Source organism: Teleopsis dalmanni, chromosome 1, assembly GCF_002237135.1.
Source record: "Teleopsis dalmanni isolate 2A chromosome 1, ASM223713v2, whole genome shotgun sequence".
Lineage (NCBI taxonomy): Eukaryota > Metazoa > Arthropoda > Insecta > Diptera > Diopsidae > Teleopsis > Teleopsis dalmanni.
The window spans coordinates 77927011-77944370 of NC_051846.1; the positions used below are offsets into that span (position 1 = coordinate 77927011).

The 17360-nt window shown below is 27.5% G+C and overlaps 2 protein-coding genes across 3 annotated transcripts; one reads left to right on the plus strand and one right to left on the minus strand.

The window, feature by feature from the left end:
• The first annotated feature begins 163 nt into the window (after positions 1 to 163).
• LOC119662417 (protein LSM14 homolog B-like) lies at positions 164 to 13327 on the plus strand. Of its 2 annotated transcripts, none has more exons than XM_038072025.1 (8): positions 164 to 617; positions 3478 to 3936; positions 5394 to 5866; positions 5932 to 6102; positions 9776 to 10005; positions 11868 to 11989; positions 12049 to 12246; positions 13267 to 13327. In XM_038072025.1, exons 1-8 carry the CDS (start codon positions 497 to 499, stop codon positions 13272 to 13274), a joined length of 1782 nt encoding a protein of 593 aa, XP_037927953.1. In that variant the 5' UTR covers positions 164 to 496; the 3' UTR covers positions 13275 to 13327. The 2 variants fall into 2 exon arrangements, with proteins under 2 accessions (XP_037927953.1, XP_037927962.1); XM_038072034.1 differs by having other exon boundaries at positions 497 to 617; positions 5406 to 5866.
• LOC119673271 lies at positions 8079 to 9115 on the minus strand. The gene is made up of 2 exons (XM_038084532.1): positions 9064 to 9115; positions 8079 to 8998 (listed from the first exon to the last, which is right to left on the minus strand). The coding sequence occupies exons 1-2, from the start codon at positions 9107 to 9109 to the stop codon at positions 8079 to 8081; spliced, it is 966 nt and encodes a 321-aa protein (XP_037940460.1). The 5' UTR covers positions 9110 to 9115.
• Positions 13328 to 17360: the final 4033 nt, after the last annotated feature.

Here is a 17360-nt window from a genome sequence, read left to right on the forward strand (position 1 = left end):
TTCAAATACAACCGTGTATAATGATTTGCATTCTCTATTACAATTTGTATTGAAACATTGGAATGGAAAACAATGCTACCAATTTTTAATACCAAAAGTATAAGAAATGTATGGAACGGTATTTTAAGTAGGAACGGCGCCATATTGCGCAGCAACATATTGAAACAGAACACACATAAAGACAACGGCGACTGAAGCGGACCGAATCACAGATAGATTGTGGATATAAATTAATTTTCACTTGCTATATCGCCATTTGTGCGACGTTGTAAAAACGCATTTCACATCGTATGCGTAAAGATTAAATATATACTAAACAATAAATAGAAAACCTTCTGAAAAAGTTTTTTTGTGGTAAATTTAATTGAGAAGACTAAAAAATTAAAAAAAGTCACTTCAGCAGACCATTGGACGTGACACCCACCGCGGCGCTTTATATATTTGGCAAACGCGGTATTTGTTTTTTTTTTAAGTTCAGTGATTATAATTTTGCAAAATGAGTAGTGGGATGCCTGAATTGGGCTCGAAGATCAGCCTTATATCCAAGGCTGATATACGGTATGAGGGTCGTTTGTTCACTGTTGATCCGGCTGAGTGCACTATAGCGTTATCCAGTGGTAAGTAACACCCACATTTTTGCGTTCTTTAAAAAATATATTTTATATTACAAAACATTTCTAAAGTAATTTTATTAAAAAAAGTACATAGGCCGTGTAATATATTAAGTTGATAATGTGAAAAAAAACGGTACTCAGAAATATAAAATGGTTTCACTCGTTTTTGCCGTTTCATCTTAGATTTATGTTCGCTGTCTTTTTCCTCTGCTTAAGTTGTTGGCAGCGGTTGCTTTCATACGCTTTTTGTTGTTTTTTTTTTGGTTTTTGCTTTCTTATGCCGAAATGTGGACATTTGTTTTTTATTTTTAATAAAAGTTATTTACAATTCTGTTTAATAAAAATTAAATTTTAATTATTATTACTAATTTTAATAATAGTAATTGCAAATAATTTCTATTTTTTTGTTTTTTTTTTTTTCTAAATTTACAGTAAATTTTATTTTTAAACAAAAAGGGGTCACATTTTTGGTTAGGTTATTTTGCCCGCTATTTCCAATGATAACGGATTTATTTAGTTTACCGTAATATGTCCTTGAATTGAACGCTAAATGGTAGCGTAAAATGCATTTTATTAAATTTAAAAATATATTCAGATCTATTAACTTTATTCAAATAAACATGATGAAATTTAATTGCAACCAACAACGTTATAAAACGTGATTATACCGACATTTTTATATATTTTCTAGACAAAGATTTCTATAAGAACTCTGCTTTTTTTTTTATAATTATTTAAAAATTTTTATAACTTTTTATATATATAAAAACTAATTTTCTGTCAAGATCTTACTTATTATTATAAATAATTTTGTAAATATTTAAAAAAAAAATTAATTGATAAAATCCATTTTTTACTAGGTATGTTCTATTTTCAAGTTTTTAGATTTTTTTAAATAAAAATTGAATTTTTATGTAATATCTTTCATATAAAATAAATAGTATTGTTCCGGTATATTTTGTGCTTATAAGAAAGTTACACTGGTACGCGTGATATATTATTGAAGTTTAAGTTAATTTTGATTTAAATATATTTTATATCTTATAGTATCTTATAGTAATTAAATAATTACTTAATTGTCGTAACAATTTATTATCAATATTTTATTATCCACATTTACTTATCTATATAGAATCTATAGATTAAGTGATCTATAGAGTATATATAAGTATATATATTTAGCCCACCTATCCATATATACATATAGGCTCTGCTGCAGTTACTCGCTGTTTATAACAACATTATATGTTATATTATGATATTACTTACAGAATTCGAACCATATACTCATAAGGTACTCTATGTTGATGGAGTGTGATAATGACACACAATATTAAGTCCATTTCCACAAAGTTACTTTATACCATTTTGATCTTATGATTATAGCTTTTCATCTAAACATAGGATATTTTTAGTAACAGCTTTTAGAACAAGATCTATATAATGTATTATGTGTCAGTTTGATATTTAGATATCCATATGCATACAGCTTGTAATCAATAAATCGCCAATCGTCGTCTATTAATTGTAAACTATATTATTTCATTTGTTTAATTTTATAATATGATTTGTAGCGCTTTATTTGATTAAAAAGTTTTCAGCACTATCTTTTAGAATAGTAAACATATCTATATAAACTATTATGTGCCATCTTGATTTTACAATATTTCTAAAAGTTAGTATGTATTATCTTCATCTTAAGATATGTATTGTAGATTTTTTTAAAAATAATGAATAATCTCAGAATAGGTTTCAGAATAGGATCCATAACTATATAAACTGCTATTTATCATCTTCATTCTATGATATGATTTGTCGAATTTCATCTGTGTATAGTATTTATATTCAGTATTTGCTTATAAAATAGAATCCATATCTATATAAACTATGTGTACCATATTGAAGTTGCGATATCCATATAAGCAACTATGTAACATCTTCATCTAGTGACATAGTTAGTACTTTTCTATTTGAAAATAACACCTCAAGAATAATTTTAGTTGCATTCTCATATCTGATATGCACATGCTAGTAAGATTATAATGTGCAAATCAATATAAAGAAGAGGTCACATTTCGAACAGTATTGGCTTATATTCTGATACTCCAGGAGGTATTTCTAACAAATATTCCTAAATGTCGAAATATTCCTAATATTGATATCGAATATACCAAGATTTTAGGAATAATATGGTGTTTAGTATTAATATGTATTTCCTGTTACAAAGAACAAACTAAATCTTTGAAAATATCTTGTTTGTAAATAGGAATTTAGCTTAGTTTGGTTAAAATAATATTTAACTACTTCTTTCTGCATTCTGCTTTTTTTTTTTCCTTTCACACAATACGTCATGTTAAGAATTTTTATTAACCCTTATACTTTAACTTTTTATTTTATTCCCATTTTACTTTGTTTTACCTTATCTATATTGTTTTAATTCATCATAATACCACAAATATGAAAAATACAATTTTAGTATTTCGAAAGTAAATTTATAATAAAAATCCTAAATGTAAATCACTTAATTATATTATTAATACATTAAAAATGCCATACTGTCCTCCTAAATGCAATTCATATGAATTGCGAAGTAAACTCCTTCATTCTGTACATAAGCAGTTAGTGTTCAACTTGAATGATATCAAATAAAATAAAACTCAAAATAATAGCATTAAAAAGAAAAATAAAAGAAAAAAAACCAAAAAAAAAGAATATTAAGAATTGTTTAAGAAAGTTTGAAAAGTATTTATAATTTCCAATTTCTTAAAAAAACTAATTTAATACCTATTTTTTAACTGTCAACTAAGATAATATTGTATATATAATTAAAAATAATTAATTCTTTTTGTATTTTTATTTTCAGTACGCTCATTTGGCACTGAAGATCGTGAAACACAATATCAAATTGCTCCACAAAGTCAAATATATGACTACATTCTGTTCCGTGGTTCCGATATAAAGGATATTCGTGTTGTCAATAATAGTCTACCAACTGATCCAGCAATAATGCAAGTTCAAATACAAAATGGTCAACATGTAATGCACAATTTTCCAATGCCGAATGTTAGTTCATCACATACAACTCCAATCGGTGGTACAGCATATCCATTTGGTAATATTGGTGGTCTTGGAAATTTGGGTAATAATAATCAAGCAGCAGCTCAACCATTGGCACCTGGCTCTGGTGCTCCTGGACCATTTATGCTTGGTAATCAACAACAACAGCAGAATCAACAATCACAGCAAATGCAACAAAAACCACAAGCCCAACAGCAGCAACAGGTGCAGCAACAGCAACAACAATCGCACCAAAAGCAACCAAGTGAGTTAAATCACCCAATCACCCTACTCAACAATCAACAGCAGCAGCAACAACAGGCACAGTCACAATCACAATCACAACAAAAAATCCAACAAAATTCAACCGCATCCATCATTCCTTCTCCCAAAAAAGCACAGATTAATCCTGCTGAATCCAATAATAAAATATCAAAACAATTAACTCAATCATTCTGTGGCAGTGGCAGTGGCAGTACCAATGGCGTTGGTGTTGGTGTTGGTCTAATTAGTGGTATTGGTGGTTTAGGTGGTGCTCACTCTACTTCTAACACCTCGATGAAATTAAATTCTAATGCAGCACTTACTGAACACAAAGCTCAAGATGGTAAATCTATCTATCACGTAGCAGCGCTTTTCAGATTGTTAAAAACTTTCGTTTTTAATTTTGCTTTCCTTTCTTTTTATTATTCATACTACAATTGCTTATATCACATTTCGTAAATATTTATTTATTTATATTTTTTGTATGGTTTTGTGTTCAACTTTAATTTTTGTTAAAAAACTTCTAAGTTTTTTCTTATTTTGTGCTTTACAATTTGTTGCCGGTGTTGTAGAGTTGGTCTTGTCTGATAATATGACCGATAATATTTTTAACTAATACTGTTCCATCACCTATAAATATCAAGGCTGTGATCTGTATACATTTCTGAAGTGATTTGCTTGAGTGGTGGTTGGTACCTTTAATGGTTCGATACTTTCGATTATTGGTTCAGTCCAACAACCGATTACTTTCATCTCCGGGCTAGTAGTTCTGACAGAATTTTTATGGTTCAATTCAGTATACTAAAAAGTCGTAGGAGTCAGAACTAGTTAGAACAGAACAATCCTAATATATATACATAAATTATTCACTATTTTAATTAAATTATTAATGAAATTTATATTAATATTATAAATTTTTCTATATATATAACTATGCATTACTTCACATGCTTAAGTAAAATTTTAATTTTTCGTGTGTAATGTTTTTATGTCTTAATGTGAAAAAAGCTTTCCTATCTCTAGCTTTAACTAACTCATATTAACATTGTGAACATATCCTCCATACAATTGAAAATATAGTCATATGCACCAAATTATATACAATTACAAAAAATTTATATATAAATATTAAAAAACTGCCTAAGTAATATTACTGACTGCTCCTATAGCAATTTCTTCCAAAAGAGATTAGCTTTTTACTATGTTTCTATATGCCACAACAATGGAATAACTGAGTTAAGTGAGTTCATGTGTATACCATAATCTAGGTCAACTCACGTCATCCATCAAACTTTTATGCCTGTTTATATTTAATGTTTTATAATTTTTATTTTAATCTTATATTAATATTTGTTTTAATTTCTTTTTCATTTTCGATTTGTTTTATAAATTGCACTGAAAATTCACGATTTTACACAATTGGACAAAAAAATTTTGCTTTAAATTAAAATTGCAAAGTTTCTGTTCTAGACATGCTTGCCGGTGCTTCGCGATCTACAACGCCTTTAAGTCTTGCTTCTAATCCAATTGGTGATTTGGGACTTCAAGGTAATCAAGAAGATGATGACGTAATACCGCTTGCGCCCCCTATTCGACGTAATCAAAACAAAAGTAACAATAATGCTGGACATGTTGGAAATACTCGTGATGCTGGACATAAGCGACAAAATCACCAACAACAACAACAACGCGGTCGTAATGGTAATAACAACCATGATTATTACAATCAGCAGCAACGCGATCGTCGTGATTTAGGCCGCAATCTTGATAATTATAATAATCAGCACCATGATGGACGTAACAATTATAATAATCAACGTAATATGCATCAAGGAAATCAAGGTCGTTTGTGGAATATGCACCGTGGACCCAACAACATTAATATGATGAGAAATCGTGGTATTGGAGGACGTGGCCGTATGCCAAATCAAGTAAGTATTTTTTTTAATATGTTATAGTTTCATATTTATTATTTTGTAACTAATTTTTTTTGTAGGGTTTCCGACCAATGGGTGTACCAGGTGGTAATCCGATTAAACAGCGTAACAATAAAAACACTATTAAATTTGAACAAGATTTTGATTTTGAACAAGCTAACAATAAGTTTGAGGAATTATGCTCCAAATTAACCAAATGTAAAATGGGTGAAGAACCAAAAACCGAGCAGGTAATTAATTTTTTCTTGCTTAAATTGTATGTTTATGAGTTTAATTAAATGAAATTAAACCAAAATTTAGATGCATTTTTATAAAATGATAATATATTGACAAACTTCCTTAACTCTAATTTTCTTTAACCCAAATTTTCTATAACTCAAACTAAAAAGAGTGCTACAGGGTTTAGAAACCAAATTTTCATACAATTACAAAAGAATTCTTTAACTCGAAATCTCCATAAGTCGAATCTACTCTTTGCAAAATAGTACTTCGAGTTATGAAATTTTGACTATTTAATTTCTGAATTATTTTTTTCTCTTTTTGATATATATTTATTTTATTAGAGTTAGTATATCGTCTCATTGTAGTAAAAACTAAATAATATTTTAATTAAAGAATATTTATACTGATTGATTGTCAGTTTGGTTTGATTGATAAAAGGGGTTGCTGCAAAGAGAAATTTACCCACTGTACATACTGGTGGGTCTATTTGCTTATCATAAGTTAAACTGAGGCTAATTTAAAAGTTATATTTACCATTAGTTTAGCATAGCAACTGTTATAATTTATGTTAGGAATTGATATTGAATGTTATATACGAATTTATCAAATTGCATCGTGCCCTGCGATGGACATTAAATGTATCTCCTAATTTCACATGACTTTTATTGACCTCATTCAAGTCTGGAATTTTAAACTAATAGATGTTGGTTGAATCGGTAACTATAAATTGTCTGAGCTAGCCTTAGGAGACTTTTTAATATTAGCACAATAGATTTTTTGTTATATGAATAGAACCCGTATCGAATAAATACCGGCTAAATAGGGCTAACGCTTAAAGGCGCCCTATTAATCACCTCAGGTATTTACCTCCATCTGGTTTTATTTTTTCCTTAATTGCCATCAAATTAACATGTGTTTTTCTCTATCTTCGTTAAGACCCTTTATCGAACTTATGTCTGTCACGATTATGTTCCGGAACCAGTTCGATCTTCATTTATTTTTTAAAGTGTTATTTTTTTTTCCTTCTAGTCAGAAGTAACAAACCTATTATAATTAATACATTGATGTAAATATTAAATCCTATTAGAAAATATTTAAAAATAAAATAATAGCAAAATGTTTGAATTGACTATAAAAATAAATTTAGTATGGTTTATATTTAAAGTAAATTTCTGTAAATTTACATTTCTTGCGAAATGTAAGAATATAATGTTGGTATTACCCAACAAGTATGATTAAAATCTATTAATGAAATTAATAATTACTAAACATTGAAAGTAGAAGAGTGGAATTGAGTATAGACTTATGAAATTGACTAAATGTCATCATATATGAATAATTTATGTTATATTTTTTTCTAAAGTAATATAGATTTTGATCGTACTATACATTTTTTAGTTTTTCATCATAGTTGTTATACATACATCGATTTCTATAAGACTGTATTATTGTTAGGATTTTATTGTTTACACTAATTATAGTTTATTTTTACTTGAAAGATAAGCTTAAGGTTTCGATTGTAATGCCCAACTGTTTTTGAGTTTGTTATTGTTCACTTAAAACATTACCATGCGTGTGTATTTGAAATTGAAGATTTAGATTAAATTAGACTGCTTTCTATTTCATTTTGTTTTAATTTTTTATAAAAGTTTTATAAAAGTTTTTATAACTTCTTATAGTTGAAGAACGGATATCTGAACGTCAAAAATTTCGAACAGTTCGAATAATATTTGAAGCACTAATATACACCAATTTTTATAGTGGTCTATTTCTACCCGAAGCTATACATTACGATTGTACTATTTATTTTTATTTAGAACATATTCTTCAAATTGTGTTCGTCATATATTCACTTTTAATATATATTATATATATAAATATTTTAACATCTTGAAAATATTTTAGATAAACTTTCTTATATATAATAGGAATCATATTATCGATCACTAAACTATTTTATATTAATTTATAAATATATAATTATTTATGAGTCATTATGATCTTCCTCATCAATAGATGCTTGTTCAGTATGATCTTGCTCATCATATAAATCTGCATCACTTTCATGTCCTTTGCTTGAGTGCTGTTGCTGCTGTTGTGCGTTCTCATGCAATCCAATGGTAGCATGTGCACCTGCCTTTGATGCATTCACTTGTGCTTCTGCAGCGGCGGAAGCTGCTTTGAATGTTGCTTCCTTGGTAGCCTCATAATCTACGCGCGCTTGCTTAAGTTGTTCTTGTATATGCTCTAAACGACTTTTAGCTTGTCCCACCATTGTTGATTGTGAAGCAAGTTGGTTAGAAACTTCATTGGATGTTTTATCGGCGTGTTCTGCTACAGATTTGGCATCATTCAATGCAGCTGTTATAACGGAAACATGATTATAAGCTGATTGTGCTGTTTCTTTAGCCATTTTTGCAGCCATTTTTGCTGCTTTAAATTGTTCCAATTCACGTTCTAAAGCACGTGCTGCTTCAGCCGCTTCCAGTTCTAACTCTTCCAATAACACCTTTTTACCTGTCAGGGCTGCTTGTGCTGTAGCAGCCGCTTGGGTGGCAGCCTGTGCTAAGGTATTTTTAGCTATAAAAGCTGCTTGTTTAGCTGCTGCATATTGGCTTGCCACAGCTGTATAAGCTTGGTTTGCTGAACCTTGTGCAATTGATCGAAGACCGCTGCCGATACTGTATCCTGACTTAGATTCACTTCCGGAATTGTGTGAATTTCCTGACGTTTGTTGATAGTGATAGTAGGAATCCTCATTTTTTTGTCCATGACTAGTTGTTTCCTCATGTGTTGGTGAAGTATAATGTCCATATATTGTACTGTGTTGTGCGCTGGGTACTTGTTTGTAATAATATCCATTGCGTTTAGGTAGTCGTGCCGTTATCAAAGTACAGTGAAAAGCTGCGAAAAAGTTCAAAAAGGTAAAACACATATCCGATTAAAATTTTAATTAAATTTTAATATACCAAGCAAAAGGCAGCATAATCCAAGCAAATTAATTTGAGAGTTCATTATCAATCGACTGTTTTGTAATATTTGTGGTTCGCTTTATCTTGAGCTGAGGTTTTATATCAATTTTGTTTATCTATAAAAGTTATTGCACCGTAACAGCTTTCGGTCTCGTTAGTTTGCGGTTATGTATTTCTTGAATTTAATTTGCATATCTCAGCTTTATTTTCTTTTTATTTTGTTCTTCATTTCTTATAATTTTATTAGACGCGTTTAGGAAGCACCTTTCTTAATATTTTCTTGTCACGAATGTTTTGTTTTATGAGTTAAGTTAAAAAAAAAAATTAAATTCGGAACAGAAAGTCGGTGTAAAGTGTGAAATAATGCACCACCTTAAATTAGAGTGAAGCGGAAACTATTGGATTTATGGCTTATTATACTTTATATACAATATAATGTATTGTTTACATTATATGGTATCAATTTCGATAGGTAGAGGTAGATGCTTCTAGTTTATATTAAAGTTGTTATTTGTTATAATATTTTTATATTAATTTTTGTTATTTTTTAGTTTGTTATTTTTTTGTTTTATGATCGACTTTCTTATTGTATTTATCTTTCAATTTTTATGAGAAATTTTTTATAAAAACAAAGGACAATAATAAATATACACCCTAAAAAAACTATTTACAAAATTTTATTATACATATATATTTACTTGCATTTCAGATTAATGGTAGTGAAACTGATAAAAAAGATGATTCTGGAAATGAAACTGGTGCTGGCGAGCATGAACCTGAAGAAGATGAGATCACCGTCGGTTATGATAAAACGAAATCTTTCTTTGACAATATTTCATGTGAAGCACAAGATCGCACCAAAAATAAGAAGAATGACTGGCGTCAAGAGCGCAAATTAAATAGTGAAACTTTTGGCGTATCCTCAACAAGACGTGGCGGGTAAGTTAAATCATATAAAAATTTTTGCAATATTGAAATGAATTGGATTTTATATTGCGATTTTTTTCTCCCTGAGTAGCATAGAATTTAATGATTTATCTGAATACGATACAAAGAGACAGGGTCTTGTTTTAAATTTGGCTAAGGTCTTTAAAATCCCACATGCTTTAAAAAAGTCTTCAAAATATGCTTAGTAGCTATATCTCAATATAAGGGCTTTAAAAACGCGTGAAAATGCCTACTACAAAAACTAAATTTTATAGAGCTTCAATTCTATCTGGTATCCGTTGGAACCAAAAACTGTGACTAGCTTAATTTCTATTCATATTTGGATAATACATAAAAGATTTAGCACTTATACTTTATTATTCGCGAAAAGTCCCTAACTAAAACTTATAATATATAAATGGTAATTTAATTTCTAAACCCACAGATTATAACAAGGTGAATGGTCTGTTAACCGGAATCGGACACGAGAGCAATTCTGTCTATTATTCTCTAGTTATAAAAAGAACATTAAAAAGTGTGTGATACATTTTAACAAGCAACTTGCAATTTTAGATGTTTATAATATTTGATTGTTTAGACCTATGTGGTCCTAAAGTACTACGTGATTACTTTTATTATAGTATTATATTTATTTATAATACTTGATTGCAATATGCATATATGTTTTCTTCCGTTTGTTTTAGCCTGGGTAGACATAAGTGTTTTAAAATGCTTAAGTAAATATGCATAATATTTCAAATTTAACAAAACAAATATAGCCTTCATTTCTATATTTATATATAAATATTTAATAGTTATTTGTAAACTTATTATATATTAGATTTTTACGTATTTGTCTTAGAAGTGTTAGAGCATTAATATTCATCAAGCTGTTCAAGTATATTCGAATTCGAACTTATCAACCGAACATTTAAAATGCTTCAGCTATTCGAAGATGTTTGCGTTGTTCTGTTTTTTATACAAATTTGTATAACACAAAATATTCGAATACACAAACGCCTTTGGACATTTGCGGGCGGATCTAAATAATCGAATGGAAATACATTCGAACACCAAAATGCTCGAAGCTTATTTACAGCTTCGAATAGCTGAATTAATATTTGAAGAAATATAAATACCTAATATAAATTTTAAACAATACTATAGAATGGAAATAAAAATAATAACATAATATAATTGTTATACATATTTTATTAATATATTAATTTATAAATAAAATGTATGATACGTACACGTTCTTGTTTGTTTAGCTGAAGTATTTATACTTCATAGCAAACTTCACACAAGTGATTATTGAAACGAATTTAACTTTTGTGATTTTGAACGCTCGTTTTATAGATAGAAAATATTTTCTTACTTTTTTTTTATCTTTTTAATTAACGTAATCGTTAATATAAAATAAGTCTTTTAAAAGCGGGTCGCGCCTATCATTGCACTATAATGATGACTCATGAGCAACTCTTTTTGTTAGGTACATAGGTAGGAATCATACTAATAAAATATAGGTATGCATGAATGATTTTCGTTTACAGTCAATTCATGTGTACCCACGCATTGCCATATCTTATTGCATAAGCGAGATATTATAAGTACCGACCAATAATAAACAAAACCTATAAATTTCTCTTTCGAAAAGAGCGATAAAATCAATTGATGTTCGTAGTTGCGTTAAAAAATTGTCTTATTTGTTAAACAACTATGATATATAAAAAAATGTTGACTTAATTCCACGGTATATATCCTTTTTTGTGAGTGTTTGAAAAATGACGCTAGCCTCAACTGTTTAATTCAAAAATATATATAATATTAATCAGAACATTATTATTATTAATATATTTTTCTTATATATTTAGTTATAGAGGACGTCCAAATTATTACAACCGTAACTATTCTGTTGGTGGAGGTTATAATCGTGGATACCGAGGTGGTAATAACTACCGTAATCGCACTAATAATCGCATGGGTGGTACAAATGGTAAACACATTTTTTTCAAATATTTTATTAATATATGTTAATTAGTATTTTTTTTTTAGATATGGGTAACTCGAATGAAAATAATGCTGCACCAGCAAATGACAACAATGCAGCTGCTAATTTAAAGAGTCAACAACCACAAACACCAATTGCAACCGGTACAGCCACAAATCCATCAAGCGCTATTTCCTCTGCAACAAAAAAGACAGTTGCACAAGAAATAAACACCCAAGCGCATATGACGCCGGTATTAGCTGGTAAATAATTTTTTTTATCTGTTCTTTATTTTGTTCTTTTTTTGCGTAAAGCAAATATTTATTACAAAAACCATATTTTATTTATATATGGCATTGTTACATTTCACAATACGTGATTCAACTCTACTTTCTTAAGTTTTTGCTTTTGTACATGTTTTTGTACTTGTGGGTTTCCAACCTTCTGGTGCAAGAAGGCAAGATAAAGACTGACGTTTTTGTTAAAAATTCTTTAATTTTAAATTTTCTTTCATAGCAGATTTATTGTGAAAATTGTCGCATTATTGCAAAAATTATTGCATATTGCATATTGCATTGTCTCACAAGTTTGCATATTTCAATTAAATTTCACACTTTATTATACGGTCTATCACTTAAATTAATATTTCATTACTTTATTAAAAGTTTTTTTTGTTTTTGTTTATGTTTTCGTTTTCATAAAAGTCTATGTTTTTTAAAGTATTCTTTCCCAAGCAGTTTATATGTGATATAGTCACTTTTATTGTGTAAACAATGTAATAAACAAAATTTTATTTTTAATGAAAAATTTATAAGTAATTTTCAAACTGTTTCTTTATTCAAAGAAATAGGAAAAAGCATATATCATTATTATCATTAATTGTAAAACATCTACTTCATCTTCTTTATATAAATTGGTAAGGAATTAAAAATATTAATGAGCAAATATACATTTTATATGTATACTATAGGGTGCGATTTTAGAATGATAACGTTTCGGATTTTACGGGAACAATATAGCATTTAGCCGAACAAATCTTTTATAAATCAATTTTTTTGTTAAAACCAGGGATGTTTTAAATAAATGTTCTGATTTTTAATCAAGTAAATACTTAATTCTAAATTATTTAATTTGATTTTTAACTTCTTTTTGTTGAAAAGAACCTTAATTCTTAATATAAACTATTGGTTTCAATAGAGAGGTTTTTTTTTCTCGAACAGTAATTAAATTATTTATTTAAAATAATATTAATGTTTATATTAACTGCTTTTTTCCTTTTCTAGGTCAATAATATTTGCGAGCTTATGAATTTAAAAAATTATTGTTGTAAATAACAGCAATAAAGAAAAAATAAAAAATACTTTTGAGCTAAATGTATTTTTAACTGTTGACGTCCTTCTCTCCCATCTGAAAAATAAACACATTATATTGCAAAATAAAAAAAAAAAAAATTAATAAACGATATGGAAAACTACAATGGAAGGTGGTATCCAACTACCATTAACTGGCGCAAAAACAACGATAGAGGAACTGCAACAAATTGAAAATTGAATATATATTACATAAAAGATTATAAAAAGTTCAAATTAGAAAAAAAAATCCCACATAAAAAGTTGTAAAAGTTAAGAGTTATATATATATAAATAGAGCATAGAGGAGCAAACTTTAATTGAATTAAAATACAGAAGAAATACAAAAAGCATTTAAAAAATATTTAAGAAACGACTTTTCATAGATTTATCTATATATATACGTATACTAACTATATGTTGAGCTGAAGTACGAATTATTTTAATATTGTATTAGAGATGCGGGGGGAAAATTTATTACAAAGAGAGACACATTGAGAGAGAGAGAGAGAGAGGCATAAAGAGAGAGAAAGAGTAAGTAAATTTTAAGTTGATGAAGTGTGAGCAAAAATTACAGTTGGTATTTTAAAAGTATTGTATATGCCAATGAAAAAAATTGTTAAATCAAATAATTGAATATTATTAATTACCTAATAAATTAATAAAACCTATAAAGCTAACCATAAAGATTCTAACAATTTTATGTTCGCATATTTGTTGCGAGTGTGTTTACATTGGTAGTTCGCTCTCTTAAATAAATAAATTTTTAACTCATATAATCCATAAATTGTAAACAAAAAAAAAAAACGTAGAAATTTAGATGTAAACTATAAGTGTACGTTTTATTAATGTTTCTTGGTTTTAAAAGAGAAGGGGAAATAAGAGGAAATGATCTAAAAAAAAAACAAAAAATAATAGAAACAAACTTTTGCCGTTGTAGCTAAAAAATAACTAATTTAAAACAAAATATTTATTTTATTATTATGAAAAGTGAGCGCCTAAAATATATGAAAAATTAAAAATAATAAAACAAAAAAGATTTGAAATTAACTTTAGACAAATTGTAAGTACTCAAATTTTGTATGAAAAGTGAGAATAAATTAAATTTCATTAAAACAATTTTTTTTGTTTAATAACTCCTCTATAACTCTAATTAATCTTCAAATATATTTATATATATTTTTAGAAAACGATACATTTTAAATAAAGTCTTATATTGTAAATGTGCTCACTATCATCCACACAATATGCAAACACATACAAACAAGTAACCACGAAATTAAAAAAAATGTATTTGAAACAAAAAAATTTGAAAAAAAAAAGAAATGAAAATCAATACAAACATTTAAAAGATTTATTAAATAAATTAAAATAAAACAAATATTTGTAATGCAAAAATGAAATTTACTCTTTTATTTGAAAAATGTTTGTAAAAAAAAAACTAGAAAAAAAATGCAAGATACAAAATCTATAAAAACTGTAAGTGAATATTAGAATTATGAGAAGCAAATTAAAATGAATTTGTTATAACAAACAAAAACAAAAAAAATAAAACTAAAAAAGGAATTTTATAAAGGCAAAATAAAAACAAAAATAAACAGAAAATAATTTTGCGAAAATATCATTAATTTAGACTTAAAGAGAAATGAGAATTAAAACATTTGCTTTTACTAAATAAAGCAAAGCAAAAAAATTAAAAATAAAAAAAGAATTAAAACTAATTTAGTGAAAAAGATTTTTGCATGAAAATTAATATGCAAACATAAAAAAAAAAAATACATAAATCTATTTATACGCATAATATACATACAAAATATAAGAAATAAAACCAATTTTTAAATTCTTACCAATAATAGTAAGTTCGTTGAAATAGTTTCAAAAAGATTGATTTCTTTATTGTTATATAATTAAATAAATACAAAAATAATATATTAAAGTGACAGAAGTATTTAATAAACAAAATTTAAAGTTGTAAGTTTGTATGGTAATTTTTGACGAATTTGTTTCAAAGCAACCAAATTATAAAAAAAAAAATAATTAGTTTTATAACAGAAATTACTTTTTTACATTAAAACCTAAAGGATTATACATGAAAATAATTTTTATTAGTTTACTTTTGTTGCCTGAACTTACACAATAGATAATGTGATCACTTTATTAAATTTAATTTATTTTACTAAGTATTTTTTGTGGGTTCAATATCACTTTAAATTAATTGTAAAAAAATATCACTGATCTCGTTGTTGTTGTGAGAACCTATGAGAACCTAAAAGCAGATAACACGAAAGGCTTTACAAGACGAATACATAGGTACTGATCTCGTTAATTTTTCTTAACTCTATCATAATTGAGGTTAGGTTAAAATATCAGTTGGTCTAATTTAGTTCTTCACTGAAACAAGTAACCTTAAATGTTACTTATGAAACCATTTCCGTATGATGTTCTTAATCTAAGCAATGTACAAATCTGTCAGAGAGTTTCTTATACATGTTCGCCTAAGACGCTTGCTCTGCTTCTAGCTAGAGCTGGAAATCTCAGAAGAGGCGTTCTTATTTGTTACACATCTTCACAATTCTTACAATACTTATAGAAGGAGCGTAACTAACTGGCTGACTGATATGTCTATTAAATTTTTACTATATATATAAATAATATAATATATATAGGTAATAATATAGGCTATTATTATTGCCCACTCCTCCATTCTTTCATTATACTCATTATCCTGCTGTTTACTATATTTCTATATCATAAAGTATGATAAAGTTCTTGCAATTAAAGAAAAAAATCAATTATTTTGGAAAGATTAGTTTACGTGAAACGGAAAGGTTGGGACTTTAGTTCGGACAAGGGAATTTTGATTAGGCTATACGAATTTTTATGTCACCTAAGGGAATTTTGTTTCGTCGACTAGGTGAATTTTAACTTGCCCATATGAATATTATGTCGTTTAGATCAGTTATTTAACGTGAACATGTAAGAACTAAGCCAGTATGGCTGTATGACAAGACTTGATATTATATTGGCTTAGAAATGTTCTTATTAAATATTGCTGGTCGTAACTTTCGTTGAAATATAAAAAAATAAGAGTGCTAACAATAAAAATATATTATTAATCTCATTTTAGTTTTTTAAAAATCTTTCAAATCTATATTAATTGTGTAACAGTACATCTGCTCTATGGGAGTCTAAAATTCTAATCATTACTTATCTACATTAATAAATTTCTTAAAAGACTTATACGTAAATAATGGATATATGAGTTAATGGATATATTTAGGTGGTAGCAAAAATTTTTAACAGGTCGTTACTTCAGTGTATACTATTATTAGTTCCTTGACGATTTTATACAAATATAATTAAGAATACTGTTTTATGCATTAGGGTTCCTAGTTAGAGCACTGGGTTTGTGGATTATTCTTATATTAACTGCTAACGAAAGATCTCAGAAAGTATTTAGAAAGATTTCTTACAGGATATACCTATATAACAATTTTTTATTGAAATACAATGGAAGTGATATAAATTAATAGTTTATTTAAATAATATATTCAATCAGAATTTAGAGACTCAGTTGTGTTCTGATGGAGATTTTATTCTAATATAAACTCCCTTAGCAGTTTATGTGTGAAAATTAAAAGAATAATTTTGTCAGCACTTATCGATTATCAGATTCGAAAAATACATTAAAGACCGTGCATTGAAATTGTTCAATATAATTGACAGTCACAATAATCCAACACTCAGCCTCCTGAAAATACACCGAAATCTGATAAACACAGGCAGATACAAAGACATCAGATCCATCATATTATAAAGCCTCGTATTCAGTTATTCTTAGTGTGACTCAAAACTGTCCACAGATAAAATAGAGTTTAGATGTTGTATCACCAACTCAGACATCTGCATATCAATATATATATGACTTTCAGATCAAAATCAAAGCTAGAATGTTTTATATGAATACTTTCATTTAATAATCACATCGAGTAAAAATTGTTAAAGCTATTTCTATCTTATGTAGTAAA

What these genes read in the sequence shown, in the direction of transcription:
- LOC119662417 (XM_038072025.1), top strand. Translation starts at nt 497, where the DNA reads ATGAGTAGTGGGATGCCTGAATTGGGCTCGAAGATCAGCCTTATATCC. An exon ending in CACTATAGCGTTATCCAGTG is followed by an intron (nt 618 to 3,477) that starts GTAAGTAACACC and finishes TTTTATTTTCAG; the next exon opens with TACGCTCATTTGGCACTGAA. An exon ending in GTGGCCGTATGCCAAATCAA is followed by an intron (nt 5,867 to 5,931) that starts GTAAGTATTTTT and finishes TTTTTTTTGTAG; the next exon opens with GGTTTCCGACCAATGGGTGT.
- LOC119673271 (XM_038084532.1), bottom strand. Translation starts at nt 9,109, where the DNA reads ATGAACTCTCAAATTAATTTGCTTGGATTATGCTGCCTTTTGCTTG. An exon ending in ATTATGCTGCCTTTTGCTTG is followed by an intron (nt 8,999 to 9,063) that starts GTATATTAAAAT and finishes ACTTTTTCGCAG; the next exon opens with CTTTTCACTGTACTTTGATA.